This window comes from Ruditapes philippinarum, unplaced genomic scaffold (assembly GCF_026571515.1).
Source record: "Ruditapes philippinarum isolate M1 unplaced genomic scaffold, ASM2657151v2 ctg2736_1_1_1_1, whole genome shotgun sequence".
In the NCBI taxonomy this organism is placed as follows: Eukaryota; Metazoa; Mollusca; class Bivalvia; order Venerida; family Veneridae; genus Ruditapes; species Ruditapes philippinarum.
In genome coordinates, this window is record NW_026860369.1 from 72916 (window position 1) to 88056 (window position 15141).

At 33.0% G+C, this 15141-nt stretch overlaps 1 protein-coding gene across 2 annotated transcripts; it reads left to right on the plus strand.

Moving 5' to 3' along the window:
* The first annotated feature begins 3540 nt into the window (after positions 1-3540).
* On the plus strand, positions 3541-13609 carry LOC132759819 (hemicentin-1-like). Of its 2 annotated transcripts, none has more exons than XM_060751675.1 (12): positions 3541-3622; positions 4052-4090; positions 4305-4390; positions 5201-5272; positions 6146-6230; positions 6426-6529; positions 7896-7964; positions 8424-8565; positions 8913-9074; positions 11360-11530; positions 12133-12303; positions 13427-13609. In XM_060751675.1, exons 1-12 carry the CDS (start codon positions 3610-3612, stop codon positions 13570-13572), a joined length of 1260 nt encoding a protein of 419 aa, XP_060607658.1. In that variant the 5' UTR covers positions 3541-3609; the 3' UTR covers positions 13573-13609. The 2 variants fall into 2 exon arrangements, with proteins under 2 accessions (XP_060607658.1, XP_060607659.1); XM_060751676.1 differs by lacking the exon at positions 13427-13609 and adding an exon at positions 13184-13414.
* Positions 13610-15141: the final 1532 nt, after the last annotated feature.

Genomic DNA, 15141 nt, shown 5'->3' on the forward strand with positions numbered 1-15141 from the left:
TACCGATCTGGCGGGCGCTATGAGCGTGAGGGATGTTGCACTATTTCATTATTCTTCAAGTAAAGACTTAAACAAACCGAGTCTGCAATTTTCATGTATTATACTTTAGTGATTGATTGATGCGTCCGAGGGATCACACCTTTCCTGAATTTTTGCAATAATTAAAACAATCAAATGCGATCTCTATTGAAAGTTTTCCCTCATCTTCAGAAAATACAGGTTTGTTATAATCATGTTGACGTTTACAGTCATGTTCCTACTGTCAGTTGGTAACAGCTTAAGATTAGTGGTGCTGAACGCATTTGAGTACAATTTTAGCTTCTTAAATCACTTTTTATCGTTTTCCAAATTTTCCTTACATGCTAAGATAATTATCGTTTAATAGACTTTGCCGTTAACACTGCCAGAAACTATAGAACATACCGGAGATCTTAACATTGATGTAAATTAAGCTTGCAACATATAAGAAACTGTTAGATATAGCAACTTAGTACAATAAAACACAGATTATTAAGAAACCTACACATTTAATATACTCATCTTTCCTCATTTATTGTTGTCCAACCTGTTACTTTTGGGTGTTTTGTCAATTCATCAGATATGAGGAATCGTTTTCAACTAAGCCAAAATTGTCCAGTTTCTTGTCTTCTTATCTACCGCAAATCACATGCTAAATCCCTTAAATGTCTTGCTTGTAAATTCGACATATGAGGCAGCTGTATATAACCTGAGATTGTCTAAAATTGATAAAACAGAAACAAGAAGTACATGTATCTTTTAAAAAGATACTCGGGTATCTTTTAAAAAGATACTCGGCCGAACTAAAACTTAAACTAAAAATTTGCATAAGGAAACATGAAAAAAAGAGTCATAAGAAGTACGATATAATTATTGAGCTTTTTTAAATTTTTACGATTAAGTATTTGAAATATTAAAATTATATGCATAAGGTGGCACATACAAAGTATTTTGAAGACAAAAACAATAACAAAACGTAAAATCCTGTAAAATAAAAGTAAAGTTGAAGTAAATAAGAACTACAACAGGGCTCCGAATCAAAACTGCGTCGTATCCTAAAAAATGTAAACAAAGCCGCCATCTTGGCACGATAAAGGTATGTTTTTGTTTGTTACTCTTTTTGGATACCAGATATATGTATTAAACGCAATATGAACTTCGTCGTATCGACAAAACTACATACAAATTCTGGCCCGCTTCGTGATGCAACTGCGGTATTATAACTTTTGTTTTACAAAATAGTTGTGCAAGACACAGTGTAGGTAAAACATCAGGGCCCGAAGAAAAGTATCACATAATTCGAAAGAAATTGTCTGAAATACTTGCTGCACGTCTTTTTTCAACTTTTTTAATATAATAAATCAATACAAATTATCAAAGTCATTTCACAATTATTATAAAAACATGCTAACGTTTGTGCAGGGTACTAACAAGTTACCAACCAATCATTTTCAACTATAGACTTATAAAGGTCCTTAGCACAATAAGTAACACTTAAAGAAAAATCAAAGCACATTTCCAGCTTCTTTGTTCCTAATAAAATAATAACATGGTTCTGGTGTTGGCAGTTTACCCTTCGGATCACGGCGGTTAGCCAATTTAAATTCACCAGAGCACAGGTCAGCCACCGCCTCGTTACTGTGCAGGCTGTCAAGCAGTTTTCAAATACTTGTGACCTGCACCGTCCTAGAACCAAACACGAGTCCAAAGGCTCTTGCTATTTAGCTAACTGTTACTTCGTTACAATCCCAATGACTTTGTTACAATCTAAGGGGTAGAAATATTGTGATAGTTTATATATTATATATTTTTCAAACATTTATAAATAATTTGTGAAGTATTTATTGCAGAAAGAGTTTTTAAAGACACATTTCAAGTTTCCTATTCTATCCGTAAATTTATTTGTATGTATTTAATTAAGTAAATAAAAAGATTACAAATAACAGATAACTGACAGATTGCATTGAATAAGAAAAAGAATATTCACGACTGCACGTCGGTAAAATAAAAGCCGGTTTCTACAGTAAACTACATGCGCAGAATAATTCCATAATGTACCATATTGCATTACACTTAACCTGTCGAGATTAATGCGTTAGAATTGATAGATAAAAGAAATGGGAACTCATTATCTAACATTATTCATCGGCATATAGATTTATAAATCACTTAAATCAAATTAAAACTCGGTGTGTGGTTAAAATATATTAATTTACATAAAACCAAAGTGAATTATTTACATTTGAAAAAAATGTTACAATGACATATACTTAAAGCTGTGTTTTCATCGCCGATCAGATAAACTTGATCATGCACAATCAAGCGATCGGGAACCGGTCTAGCTCGGTCAGCATGCGTGATCGGGGTTGGTCGGAGCGGTCTATCTTGGTCGGCATGGCTCGGACTTCCTACCCGAATTTTTTTGACATGTCAAAAAAATTCGAGTAGCGATCGAGTAGATAAGCGGTCGAGAAGCGATCATATAGTGATCGAGTAGAAGATCTAGTTGATCGAGAATAAATCGTGTAACGATCTAGTTTGGTCGGGTATACATCTCTTATCCGATCTGCACACGATCATCTCGACTTCTACGTACTCAAGCATTATTCACGACTCGATTACGATCATTACGATCTGGTCGAGTGGAAATCTTGCAACGATCGAGCAGAGGTCCAGTTAGTCTAGTTGAGATCGTGAATGACTAGCGTATAGGTCTTGGTGATCGAGAAGAAGTCGGGATGTTGGTCGGGTTGTCGTCGAGAAGAAGTCGTAAAACATCGTGTATGGTCGACTTGAGGTCGTGGAGGAGTCGTGAATGTGCATTTTATCCAGCTTTGTCAGGCTTCATCGAGGAATTCATGTGATCGGGATGATCGAGTTGATCTGATGCGGTGAGGACATAGCATTAAGGCAGAAAGGTTAAAACTCTCAGAAATAGATATTCAGACGGAAGTATATTTATAAAATAAAAATGCTTTTCAGTTATAACAGAACGCTGGTGAAACACATTTTTGTGAGATGGTCATTGTCGTCTGTTAGATAGTCAGCTATTTATTTATTTAGTTAGTTAGTTAGATAGTTAGTTAGATAGTCAATAAGGTAGCTATTTCGTTCGTCCAATCATTCATTCGATCATCTTTTGATTAGTTCGTTAATAGGTTGGTTAGTTGGTAGGTGTGTTGATTAGTTGGTTAATATAGGTTTGATTTTTTGTTTCTTTCGCTCATGCTTATAATGTCTCTCGAGATAATTAGTTACTATACATTAAGAACTGTCTTAATCTCATAGACTTTACTCCATAAGATGAATTTCTTGAATCCAGTCTTTTCTCTTGCCATCGCTATCCATCGTAATATTATGTTTGTTGGATGCAATACACTAACAATAAATCATTAGGAAAGACAATTGTGAAATCTTTCCGAACACAAATTACGGTCAATATGACGTATTTCCTGTTAGTGTTTTTGTACATTTTATGTTGAGTATTATGTTTACAATATTATTTTCTTATCTTGTTATCTAATTTTCTTGTCCTTAATCTGATAAGTCCGTCATTGTTAGCAATTTTATACAACGAAAACGGAAAAAATAATGGCCGCTTTCAGTAAGTCTTTCTTTTAAATGCTGCTTGTTTCCTTAAAAAGTCTTATATTCATTTAAACGTCAGCTTATTTAGACAAGTAAGCTCCTTTTCACATTGCGCCATCATTTATTTTTTTGTGTTTTTAGGGTTATAAGTTATAATGATGACAATAAAAGATCATGAAAGTATTCGTCGACTTTATCTAACTCTTTATCTCCCAGTCAGGTCATCGGATATCCATTGTTTGAAATTTTACAATGAATGGCCTGTTAAGCATAACATGTCATAAATTTAAGATTTATTTGTTGACTATTTTTTCCACTTCTCTATTTTATGTCAATAATTTAAGCAGATATAAGTATATCTTTTCCTGCGATGCTTTGGTTACAATAAAAATGCTAACATACATCATAATATAGTTGCGTACAATTTACAAAACTTGTTTTTCAGACAAAATTCAATTGATTGCGATATTGTGTAGCATAACAGGTAAGTTATGAATTGTATTGAATATCAGTTGTTACCTTTAATATCCTTAATAATAGTAACAGTTAGTACACTTTACTGTACTTTGAAATACGTTACAAAATCTGTGAATTGATCCATTTGTGATGGCTTTAAAACAATACCTTTGTGAATGTAACAATAGCTTCAGATACACGAGTTTCATAATCAAAATAAATTAATGACACATTTTTTTAAGGTTCCAGTGGGTTGCTTTGCTATTCTTGTAATGATATTAGAACCAGTGAGGATTGCATGAATGCAGTGGAGTGTACTGGCAGGGAGGTTTGCTTACGTTTTCACTTTTCCATCGATCTTTATATATCTTTTAGTGTATGTATATGTCCTTTATGGACATTGAAAGGTCATTGTCGTAATTGTGTTGAGACATCAAAGCATTATGTTTTACAAAGTGTTAGTTGTAATTAAAAATCACGTAATGCCACCTCATAAAGAATTAAATAATAGAAAGCAAGAGTCTCTTTATTATATAATTAAGCTTTCACCTTCAAAAAGGAGCGATTGTGCATCAAAAGTCTGCATTTTTCATGTAATTTTGGTGATTTTAATGCTTCCGAGTGATCACGTTTTTCAAGATATTTACCTTTGGCAATAACCTTCGGACAAGTTTCGTTTAACAAACTTTGATAGATAATTGAAACGTATGAAGCCTTTTTGTTCTGACATCATATTCTTAAAATCAATTGAAAACAAACATGAAAAAAGGATTATATGGATTTAAATAATAGCAACAAAGATATCAAAACAGAAAACATTTTTAAAGTTTTATTCATATTAAGTCATAAATGAGTGGAGATTCAATACTGAATTTATTGAACGAGTTGAATATATATAATATTCTGTTCATCACATATCCATATAAGAGCTATTAACACGAAATATTTCCACTTTCAATTGACACTTGTGTAGTATTACGCTTACATTTAGTGCGTCTTTACGCTATAAATGTAAAAGCAACTAATGTCACATCAGAATGGTGCAAGGTCGTGCTATACGATTGTTACGGGGTTGTTCAAAGAGACAGGGCAATGTGATAATCAAAATTATGGATTTTTTTATTACACACACTTTAAGGAATGTTTCACAAGGGCGGATGGTTTTATCAATGGAAGTGTTCTCTACACAGCTGGATGCACATATGACATGGTAAGCGTTTAAATACATTTGTTTTATATATCGGAGATCACTTTTAAAATGCATCAGGGTAAAATACAATCGTATCATAGTTTGGAGACTTTACCATTGAAATATGTGTAAGAGTTAAATCGAATACAAAAACATGCAAAGTGCGTTAACTAAAGTGCACGTATTTGTAATCAGCACTCACTGTCGTTGATTGGCTACTTGTTTTGCAGGAGTTTACTTCTTACAAAGACAGAGACAAAAAGTCATATTTAGATGCTGGTATATCGCTAACATTTTTTTCTGGCGTTAAATATTGTTACGACAGGGAACTAGTTTTTGCCTTTAATGCAAAAGAGAAAGAACATCATGATAATACTCGGGAATCTGATTAATACTCAGGGTTGTTCCGCTTCGTACAAATCAAATAGCCACGTGTTTCGATGCTCTTTCTTTTATTCAAACTTGTATAACTCGTTTGTATTTAGAAATCCATATGAATTACAAGAAATCCAGCTCCATTTTCTTGCTATTCAAATGTCCTGATATTCATTTCACTGACAAGTGTCAATTCGTGATTCGCCTCGTTATTTAATGACATAGGAACATTTACTTATAGCTGCCACCTAAGCCACTAAGCTACATCATTAAAAAAAAAACAAAAAAAAAAAAAACAAAAAAAAAACAAACGTATAAGCGAACTTATTTTTCATTTAAAACAGACTGCGTGCTGATATAACGAATAAGCAATTTAAATAGATCCAAATCAAAGTGTATGCATTTGCAAGCTTGTACATGCATGCATTACCACTTTAATACTTAGTCGGCATTTAAAATGAAGTTCTAGGCCATTAAAACTAATTTATCGCAATTAAAATTAAACATTTAACATTTAAGGTACCAGTTGGTCAAAGAAGTCAAACATTTTGTTCAGAAGTGTGCAATGAAGATCTGTGTAACTTAGACAACTGTCAACTTCCAGGTTGTATACCATAAATTATAAATTTTGGATTTAAACTACAAAGCTATTTCTTGAAAAACATTAAATGTGCATTTATCATGACCGCAAACATATTGAGCCATCTTAAATAACTTTCAAAATTATCTATGCTTATCTTCCTCTCTTTTGCATTACTGGAGGATTGACATTCTAATACCGCTTATGATTGTTTATCAGTATCTCCAAGAGGCAACATATCTCGACCACCGCGATGTTTGTCCTGTGATTTGATTGATGATCCTGCTCAATGCAAAAACCTTGTACAATGTCAGAGCGATGAGGTAAACTATCTTTTTTACAATTTCTTACAATTAAGAATCAAAGCGCTGACAGCACCTGATGGGATGAACTGTGTGTGCTGCTATGTGTTGTTTCAAGGAAATATGGTTTTTGAACATTCAATTCAATATCAACTAACAAGACGTATTCAAATTTATACTATTAATGTCATTATGATATTTTGACATGTTTGATAAACGCAATGCCTTAACAATAATCCTCTTAAATACATATCAAAATTCAAATAAGCAATATCTCAGATATTGTTATTAAAGGTTAAAGTAAAGAAAGAACACAATTATGCACTTTTTACAATTATAGATACCTTTTGTTTGTTTGTTTGTTTGGATTTTTACGGCACGTCAACACATAACTGGCCATATCGTGCCGAATGCTATAATAGGCTTCAAATATATTGGAAAACATTGTAAATGACAATAGAAATGAGCCAATTAGATCCTAGAATACAAATTTATCTCTTTTAAATAATCAATTATGTTTTTTGATGGAATCGTATTAAAAAGTTCTTTGAGTGAATTTACATTATTCATCTTCAATAAAGTAGTATCGCATCGTCGTAAAAAAACTCCACTGCCGTTTTTTTTTCCTTTAATTTATACAATAAAGGGTAGTTAAAGAAGAAAAATCCTCGGCTACATCCTAGTATGTGTAAACATTTTATTTCATTAAAGTTATTCATTACTTTCTGGTATCCTTAAATTAAATTAACAAGGCATAAAAAGTTAAATCTTATTATTATTTTTACAGACTTTTGTGTGTATAGTCTGTATTGAACAGGAAATTTGATTCAGAAATAATTATATTGATTATTCTGTAAAATCATTGCAAAGGGCCGAAAAATGCAAGAAAAGATAGGTCTTACTAAAACAGCAGCTTAAAGCAGGCTCACACACAAAACACACGACAATAAAAATATCTATCATATCTATCTTTAGAAATTAGGCATGATCTGTTGCAATAAATGTTAAATAAACAATGTTCAATTTATTTTCATGTACGTCAAGAACTTCATGTTAAATGATACTGATTTATATTCTATACCTTCTTTTGTCATATGTACAACAGGTATTGCTATTTTTAATATTGTTTTGTACCATTACATCGTTTGACTTTGACACAATCATGTTAAGGACGAGGAGCAAAATGCTTAAGTTAAAAATATAATTCATGTTCTGTTCTGTTCTATTAAATGCATTGAATGTTCCATAATCACCTTTGTATGAATACATCTTCGGATATCTATTTCTTCTTGAATAATAAAAATTAAATTAAGCTGAACTGAAAATATACGCTATTTTTTAATCATGTGCTTCATCCATATTAAATACAATATCGTTATGTTTATAGATGTGCTTCATCCGAAAAGTTGTTATCTATGGCAACACTAGATACAGACTTGGTTGTATGAATTTGCAGGTAGCTGATATGTTATTATAATTAATCAACGTTATTTGTATATTATCTTATAAACAATTAATACATTCATTAAATAACAAATGCTTATGACAGCATTAATAGATTATTTACAAATGCACGGATGCACAGATCTAATATTATTGATAAAGTGTCAACGAAACTCGGATTTTTCTAAATTAACAATGGCACATTGCACCATAACATTGTTTAAGTGTTGAATTCTGCTTAAGCCGTTGCTGGTTGGGGGCGTGAAAAGTAGCTTTCACTTTCAAGTACTGTCCATGAACAGGGACAAAAAAAACTAGTCTGCAACATTATCACATGCAATTTTGAGCTTACTTTAGGTATTCCTTTACTCCTTATTTCAAAGTCAAAGACATTAATGCTGTGCTTTCTACTTCAAAAGAAACACATATACTCAAACTGTTCTTCTATTTGACTTTTCTGTTAAATTTCAAGCACTGCTCTGCTGCGCCGAAACAATCATCCCCTTCTCCGGCCTTTGTAGGAAAACGTTCTGATGGTACAGATAGTTCTTGTTCATTGTGTTGCTCGGAAGATCACTGTAATTTTAAATCTTGTGGGAGTCAGCGAATTTCAGGTAGGTACAACAAAGATCATTACATATTTTGTCTTTTCAGTTCAAATGATACTATGAATGGCATGCAAAAATTGCACAATTCAAAAATAAGTTTTAGCTAAAGCTAATATATAAAAATGTATATGCAAAGGTTGATTATTTTGGCTTTGTAGATTTCATTAATTTCCTTGATTTTGAAGCGGTGCAAATATTGAAACAAATGCCATAAAAAAAATAAAACAACAACAAATAATTGCTATAAAATTTCAGAAAATTATTACCCGTACTCTGTGTTAATTACACGAATTAGCATTGGTTACATGTGCATGATATTTTATAATTTCGTAAAGTATACGCTTTCATTTCAGTATCAGATGACCACATTTATGACTTACATCTACTTAGAGATGAGAGGACGTGCATCGATTTCAATCCAACAGCCTGTGCTGCTTTTGGTTCACTCAATAAAGAAGCATGCAAAGCAATAGCCGACGTCGATAACCTTTGCCCCGCATCATGTGGAATGTGTGGTATGTAAATGTCTGCTGTGCCGTTCTATGTTGCAATGCCGTTAAATATCATGTTAAACTCAAGGTCCCTAATGGCATTATTTTAAATTATTCATATTCGTCATTATAAAGTAACTAAGTGATATAAACGATTGATTCAGTGCAACTGCCTACTGAAGACTACATTCGCTGTTTAACATTCTTTTTGTTTCACATGAAATCGGTAAGGTTTAACGCGATTGATTTATGTTCTAGTTTGCATGTACAAAACTACTCATCTTTTAAGTTTTTTGCTGTGTATAAACACGCCTTTCAACTGTACCAAATCATACTTTCGTCCATCTACTATGTGTTTGTATCTTAAAATTATTATTATGTTGTAACATATACTACTTTGAGTTCTTTTAAGAACATTTCGACTATTTGTAAAGTCTTGTATTCAACCTAAATGGCATCAGTGTCTTTCTATTTGAAAAATAATTGCATTTAATTTTCCAGACTACATCATATAGTTTATGTTTTATTATTTCAAATTGTTATTATTCAATTCATGTCATTTTTAGATCAACCCCCATTGAATAACTTCTTCGCATATTTCTCTCAAGGCCACTCTCTTTGGACCGGTTGTAATCATGTCATACATTGGCAAATTAAGTTTAGAACAAATATTTAAAGAAAGGAAATATGTTTAAGTCAAAAACACAGATCGAGAATTTAAAAACTGTTGCCTGTTTGTGCGAAGTACGTAAACGGTGGAAAAGGAACTATATGACTGGATCTTCATCTACTTTGATTTACAAAGTCAACTGATCCTAAGTCTAAAATAGAATAGAAATATAGGCACCAAAATACATGTAACAACTGTACTCATTAGGTAACGGAGGCCCTTAAAGAATTTGATGTATGTATGGACACTATAATTAGCTAAAGGCTTCGTCATACATACCGCCTTGTGGTTGAGGGGTTAGAGTCGATGACTTCTAATCCAGTTACCTCTCTGGCGTGGGTTCGATCCCCGGGAGATGCGCGGAGGATGGTAGTCCAGTACTGGTGAAACTCCCCAGGAACGATGGTTAGGAAACTACCCGCCTATATGACTGAAATACTGTTGGGAAAAGGCGTACAATGAAACAAACAGACAAACAATCAAATCGTCATACATGTGACATGACAACCATATACCTCCAGCCAGAACGACTTAAAATAGTCTCAATTATTATAAACTATGCAGTAAATAGTAACATTACGCCTCAGAATCCATATTTATTTAATTCTTTAGACATGCCAAATATATGTTTGATAATGTTTTAACGATGGAGCTCTTAAGCATAAATAATAGCCGTTAATTGAAAATAATGACTTTCATGAGACCAATAATACTTTCCCTTAAAGTATATCGGTAGCCATCATTATACAGAACATTAAATTCATTGTAATAAAGTAAAAAACCTTTTAAATTGATAATAAACTAGTACATATTAGATCAATATTGATTAACATCTTACAACATTTCACTGTAGTTTTTGACATTTGAAGATAGCGGAAAAATATGTTACATTTAACGTTACCTTTGAGACATTTAAAGGCAAACGGTTTGCAACATTAAACGACTGTTGCGACATTAATGGACAATGGTTCGACATTAAGCTGTTGTTGCTACATTTAACAGCAATGGTGCGATAAATAGCGACTGTTGCGACATGTTGTGATAGAGGTGCGACATAAATGGCTGTAACGACATAAAACGGCAATGGCGCCACATTAAGCGAATGTTGCGACATTAAACTGCTATGGTGCAACATTTAGTGGCTGTTCCGATATTAAGCGGCAATGGTGTTACATTAAGCTGTGTACGTCATTTGACATGAAAGTGTTAAAAGAAAACGTTGAAATTATGGTTTTAGGGCATGTTTATCTCCTGCAGATTGTAGCACTAAATGTGTAATTATGTGTCATAAAAGTATTGAAATTAAAAAAGTAGTATTTCGTCTTTTATAAAATACTAAATCACTATAATTGATTATTTTAAAATCATAGATTGAAACAATGAAAAAACAAATCCATAAGATTTATTCCTAGCCCTGCTCAGTCCCTGTACCATTTCCTAATTTGTGTTCGGTGCCGATCTGTGTGCCCTCCTGGAGGTCTTGTGTGGCATGGCTTTGTCTTCGGCTGAAATTTTTGCTAATCGCTTTTGCCTTGTTAAGCTGTGCATTCACATTTTATTATGCATTACATTTGTTACTGTAGGCGCAAATACATATTTTTTTAATCGGATGAAATAATATTATCTTATAATATTTTAGGGCATTACGGTTGGTCAGAATGGGGAGAATGGTCAGTATGTTCCCAGTCATGTGACGACGGAACTTCTGTAAGATATCGAATATGCATACATCAGCTTGACGCTGCGAGTAACCAGACGTGTGTAGGAACGGGAAATGAAATGAGAAACTGTAGCATTGAACCATGTGCAGGTAAAGTCTACCTTTGTTGTAAATGATGTTCTCAATTACATAAAATATGAGCAAGTTTAAAAACTAATTAAGAATAAATGTATGCATGGTATTGTCAATACTTTGTTGAACTGATATATTGGTAAATTAAGATATAAGACATTTTATTTACGGAGAGAACATTGCTTTTAGAAAGTTTAGATTATATAGGCAGGCTAAGATGTTGGAATGTCAAGATATGGATAAGCTGAAATATTGACAAGTAAATAAATATAAGTACCGACAGGCTTGATAATGTAACAGTGAACTTATTATAATATTGAAATGGAACAATAAAACTATAGACTTATTGCGGTTAGGCAAGTTGAAATATCTGCACGATAAGATAATTAATTTAGCTTATTATAATTGTTTGCAAGTTGAGGTAATGTGATGAAAAATATAATATATGGACGAGGTTACAACATGTCGCATACATATTTGAGTTTATTTTAATTAATATATTTCACATGTACTTATTAGATATTAAAAATGAAAATGAATGAACTGTATTATATAATTCCATATCGTATGATTGAATTGTAGCTGAGGAAGCTCTTGATAAAATTGTTCTTAAATTGTAGTGAACGGCCAATGGTCAGACTGGAGCGAATGGGGAAATTGCTCTGTTACTTGTGAAAATGGAACACATACCCGGCACAGGCAATGCATAAACCCGGCACCTCAACATGGTGGCATGAATTGTACCGGCAATGATTTGGAAATTGAGGAATGTTCAGAGCAGCCTTGTCCAGGTGACATTAGTTAATACCTTACTTATATAAATTCACAAAATGATACCGAAATTGAGAAGGGTACAACACCGAAATGCAAACATTTTTGAGGCACGCTTACTGCGTTGGACGTAACTTATTTTATAGAAGTTCTTGTGGTTCTATCTAGACAACTTTTAAACTATTAAAATATGGAAAATGGCTTAAATAAATGTGAAAATAAATTCATATTTGACCCTTAGTAAGACTGTGTGGTATTAATTTTTCTCCCAAAAAGAGGCAAACATTAATTGTTTTTTTTTTTAATCTGAAGTCTGCACCGAAATTGTCACCATCTGTTACCACATTGTAATGTGTAATACACATTTTCCCTGAACAATTTCATCTGAAAAGGACATTCCCATAATGATCAGAACACAATGACATTTATTTATTTTATATCATAAAGCAGAGACATTTAAAGGTTCTAAACTTAAAAGAATCGTTTACTTTATAATGTATCTCTATGAATCGTATATTGCAATCAATGACATGCAATTGAAGTTTGGAAATTGATCACACGTGGTTTTCCTGCCCGTTGTTTTCACGTTATTGTTAGGACCTAAACTCAAGTTATGCAAAATTTTCAAGATTCATGACTGACAATATATAGGATATGAACATGGACAGGAGGACATATGTATAAGGCTTTTTTCAATATCCGACGTCCGATTGCATTTTGCGTAGATAATACTAGAATTTAAGAAATCATACTTTCGCAAATATTTCCGCACGCAAAAGTCCACATTTTGACATCCGCAAAATTTCTGTGACGCATAAGTATCCACTTATACAGTAAATCAAAGACAGAAACATGACAGTGTGCCTTTTAGTAATTACTGTTAATGTACACTTATTCCAGTCGACGGGGAATGGTGCTGGAAGAATGTATATAAATGCTCATACACGAGTCACTACAACGGGTACAGAATAGACGGCTCTGGCTATGAGCGAACATCTTGCGGGTGTCCTTCTCCGTCGAATGGAGGCAAAACATGCAGCTAGATACCTGTATTGTCTAATTTTTAATAGTTTATAGTTAATTATTGTTTAATGTATCTGATATTAAAAATAAAGCTTGCTGAATGCTTCATTTGTTTTGTAGTACATGGCGGTTGGTGTATAGAACAAGTTACTAGCATGACATGTATATACAATGGTGGTTATAGTCCATCAAACTATAACGCTAAGATGCGATCAACATGTTCTTGTCCAGCTCCTAGGTATGGAGGAAAACAGTGCAAACATTGACACTAATATTTTGCTAAATGTCATCATTAAATAAAAATTCCACATAAACATTCTATGTTTTTTCTTTTGTTCCGATCTCTAAAAGCTCTAAGAAACAAAAAACTTAAGTTCCACCTACTACCATTCTACTCACATACTGTTACATGCATAATAAAGAAATCACTTGTTGGGTTAAAGTTGTAGACCCTATCGACTCCTGCGTTTAACCTTTCCTTAATATATTCCGTTTGCACCTAATAGTAAAGCCGTTTGCACCTAATAGTAAAGCAAATCGACCAATATGTCAAAGTTAAGCATGCCATAATAAAATAGACCATTATGTCAAAGTTAAGCATGCCATAATAATCTTTGTTAACCCTACTTTTCTAAAATTGTTCTTTCTTATGCATGGTGCCATTTTTAATCCTTTACTTGTTAAAAACATACACTTCACATTTGAATTTATTCTAAATGATTGCTTGAAAGTAAATAATAAGAAGCAACACATATCTGGAAAAAGTGATCTCTCGGAAGCTTTAAAATCAGCAAAATAAAATGAAAACTAAGACTTGGTTTGAATGAGGCTGCACATGAGGGATTATGAAAAAAAAATGCAATGCAACATCCGTCACGTCCCCTAGCAGTGGCATGAGCGGTACTCAGGTTTCAACACTTAAAAGTGCTGGAATCAATGATCGCGAAAGACCAGAAAAATATAACAACACTGAAGAAAGTACGGGGCAACGTTTTACGGCTGCCACATCTGCTGTATACATGTAAATATCTGGAAAAAAGTGACCCTTAGTGACCGTAGTTCTTTTTAACATATTGGTGAATTTCTTGGTCGTACAGTGTGGTAACAATGTTAAAAAAGGTTAAGAAAATCAAATGAAACAAATCAGATAACATTTACTTGCATACTTTACAACGATACGTCAATTCCGCGAAACGTCGAATCCTACGGGGAAGACGGTAAGTCGGTATTCTTTTGGCCATACTCGAAATTGACGGGGAAAACAAGAAAAATCATACCTAGAGCCATATACTGTACCTTATGTAAATGATGTACAGCTATATCACTGGTTTGTAATATTTTGAAACATACTGTACCAAACATCATAGATTGTGTAGAAAGTTTTAATACTGCAAGTCGAATCCAATGGATAGATCCCTACTCGTATATGACTCTAATCAGTCTAATCTGTCTAATTCAAATTATCGGTGATTGGTGCATCTTAATTTCAACACAGCCATTTGTTTACAAAACAAAACATGTCAATGCTTGTTGTTAAATCTTTTTTTTTTCTAATAAGAGGTCAGAAAAGGGATTTATCAGTTGCATTGTGTCTGTTATGTTTAAGAATAATTCACATATTTCCCGACTAGGTTTCTTATAGTCCAAGCATTGTGCTGTCTAGCGTACGTCATAAAAACAATGATCCACATTTAGAACGATTATGGAAATGCTTAAGAGCACTCTAACCTAGCTGATCCTATCAAAAGAAAGAAGAAAAAAAAAACAACAACAACAACAAAACAAACGTGTTTTTTATATTTACATGTGTGTAAATCGTTTGTTGTCGACCGGTG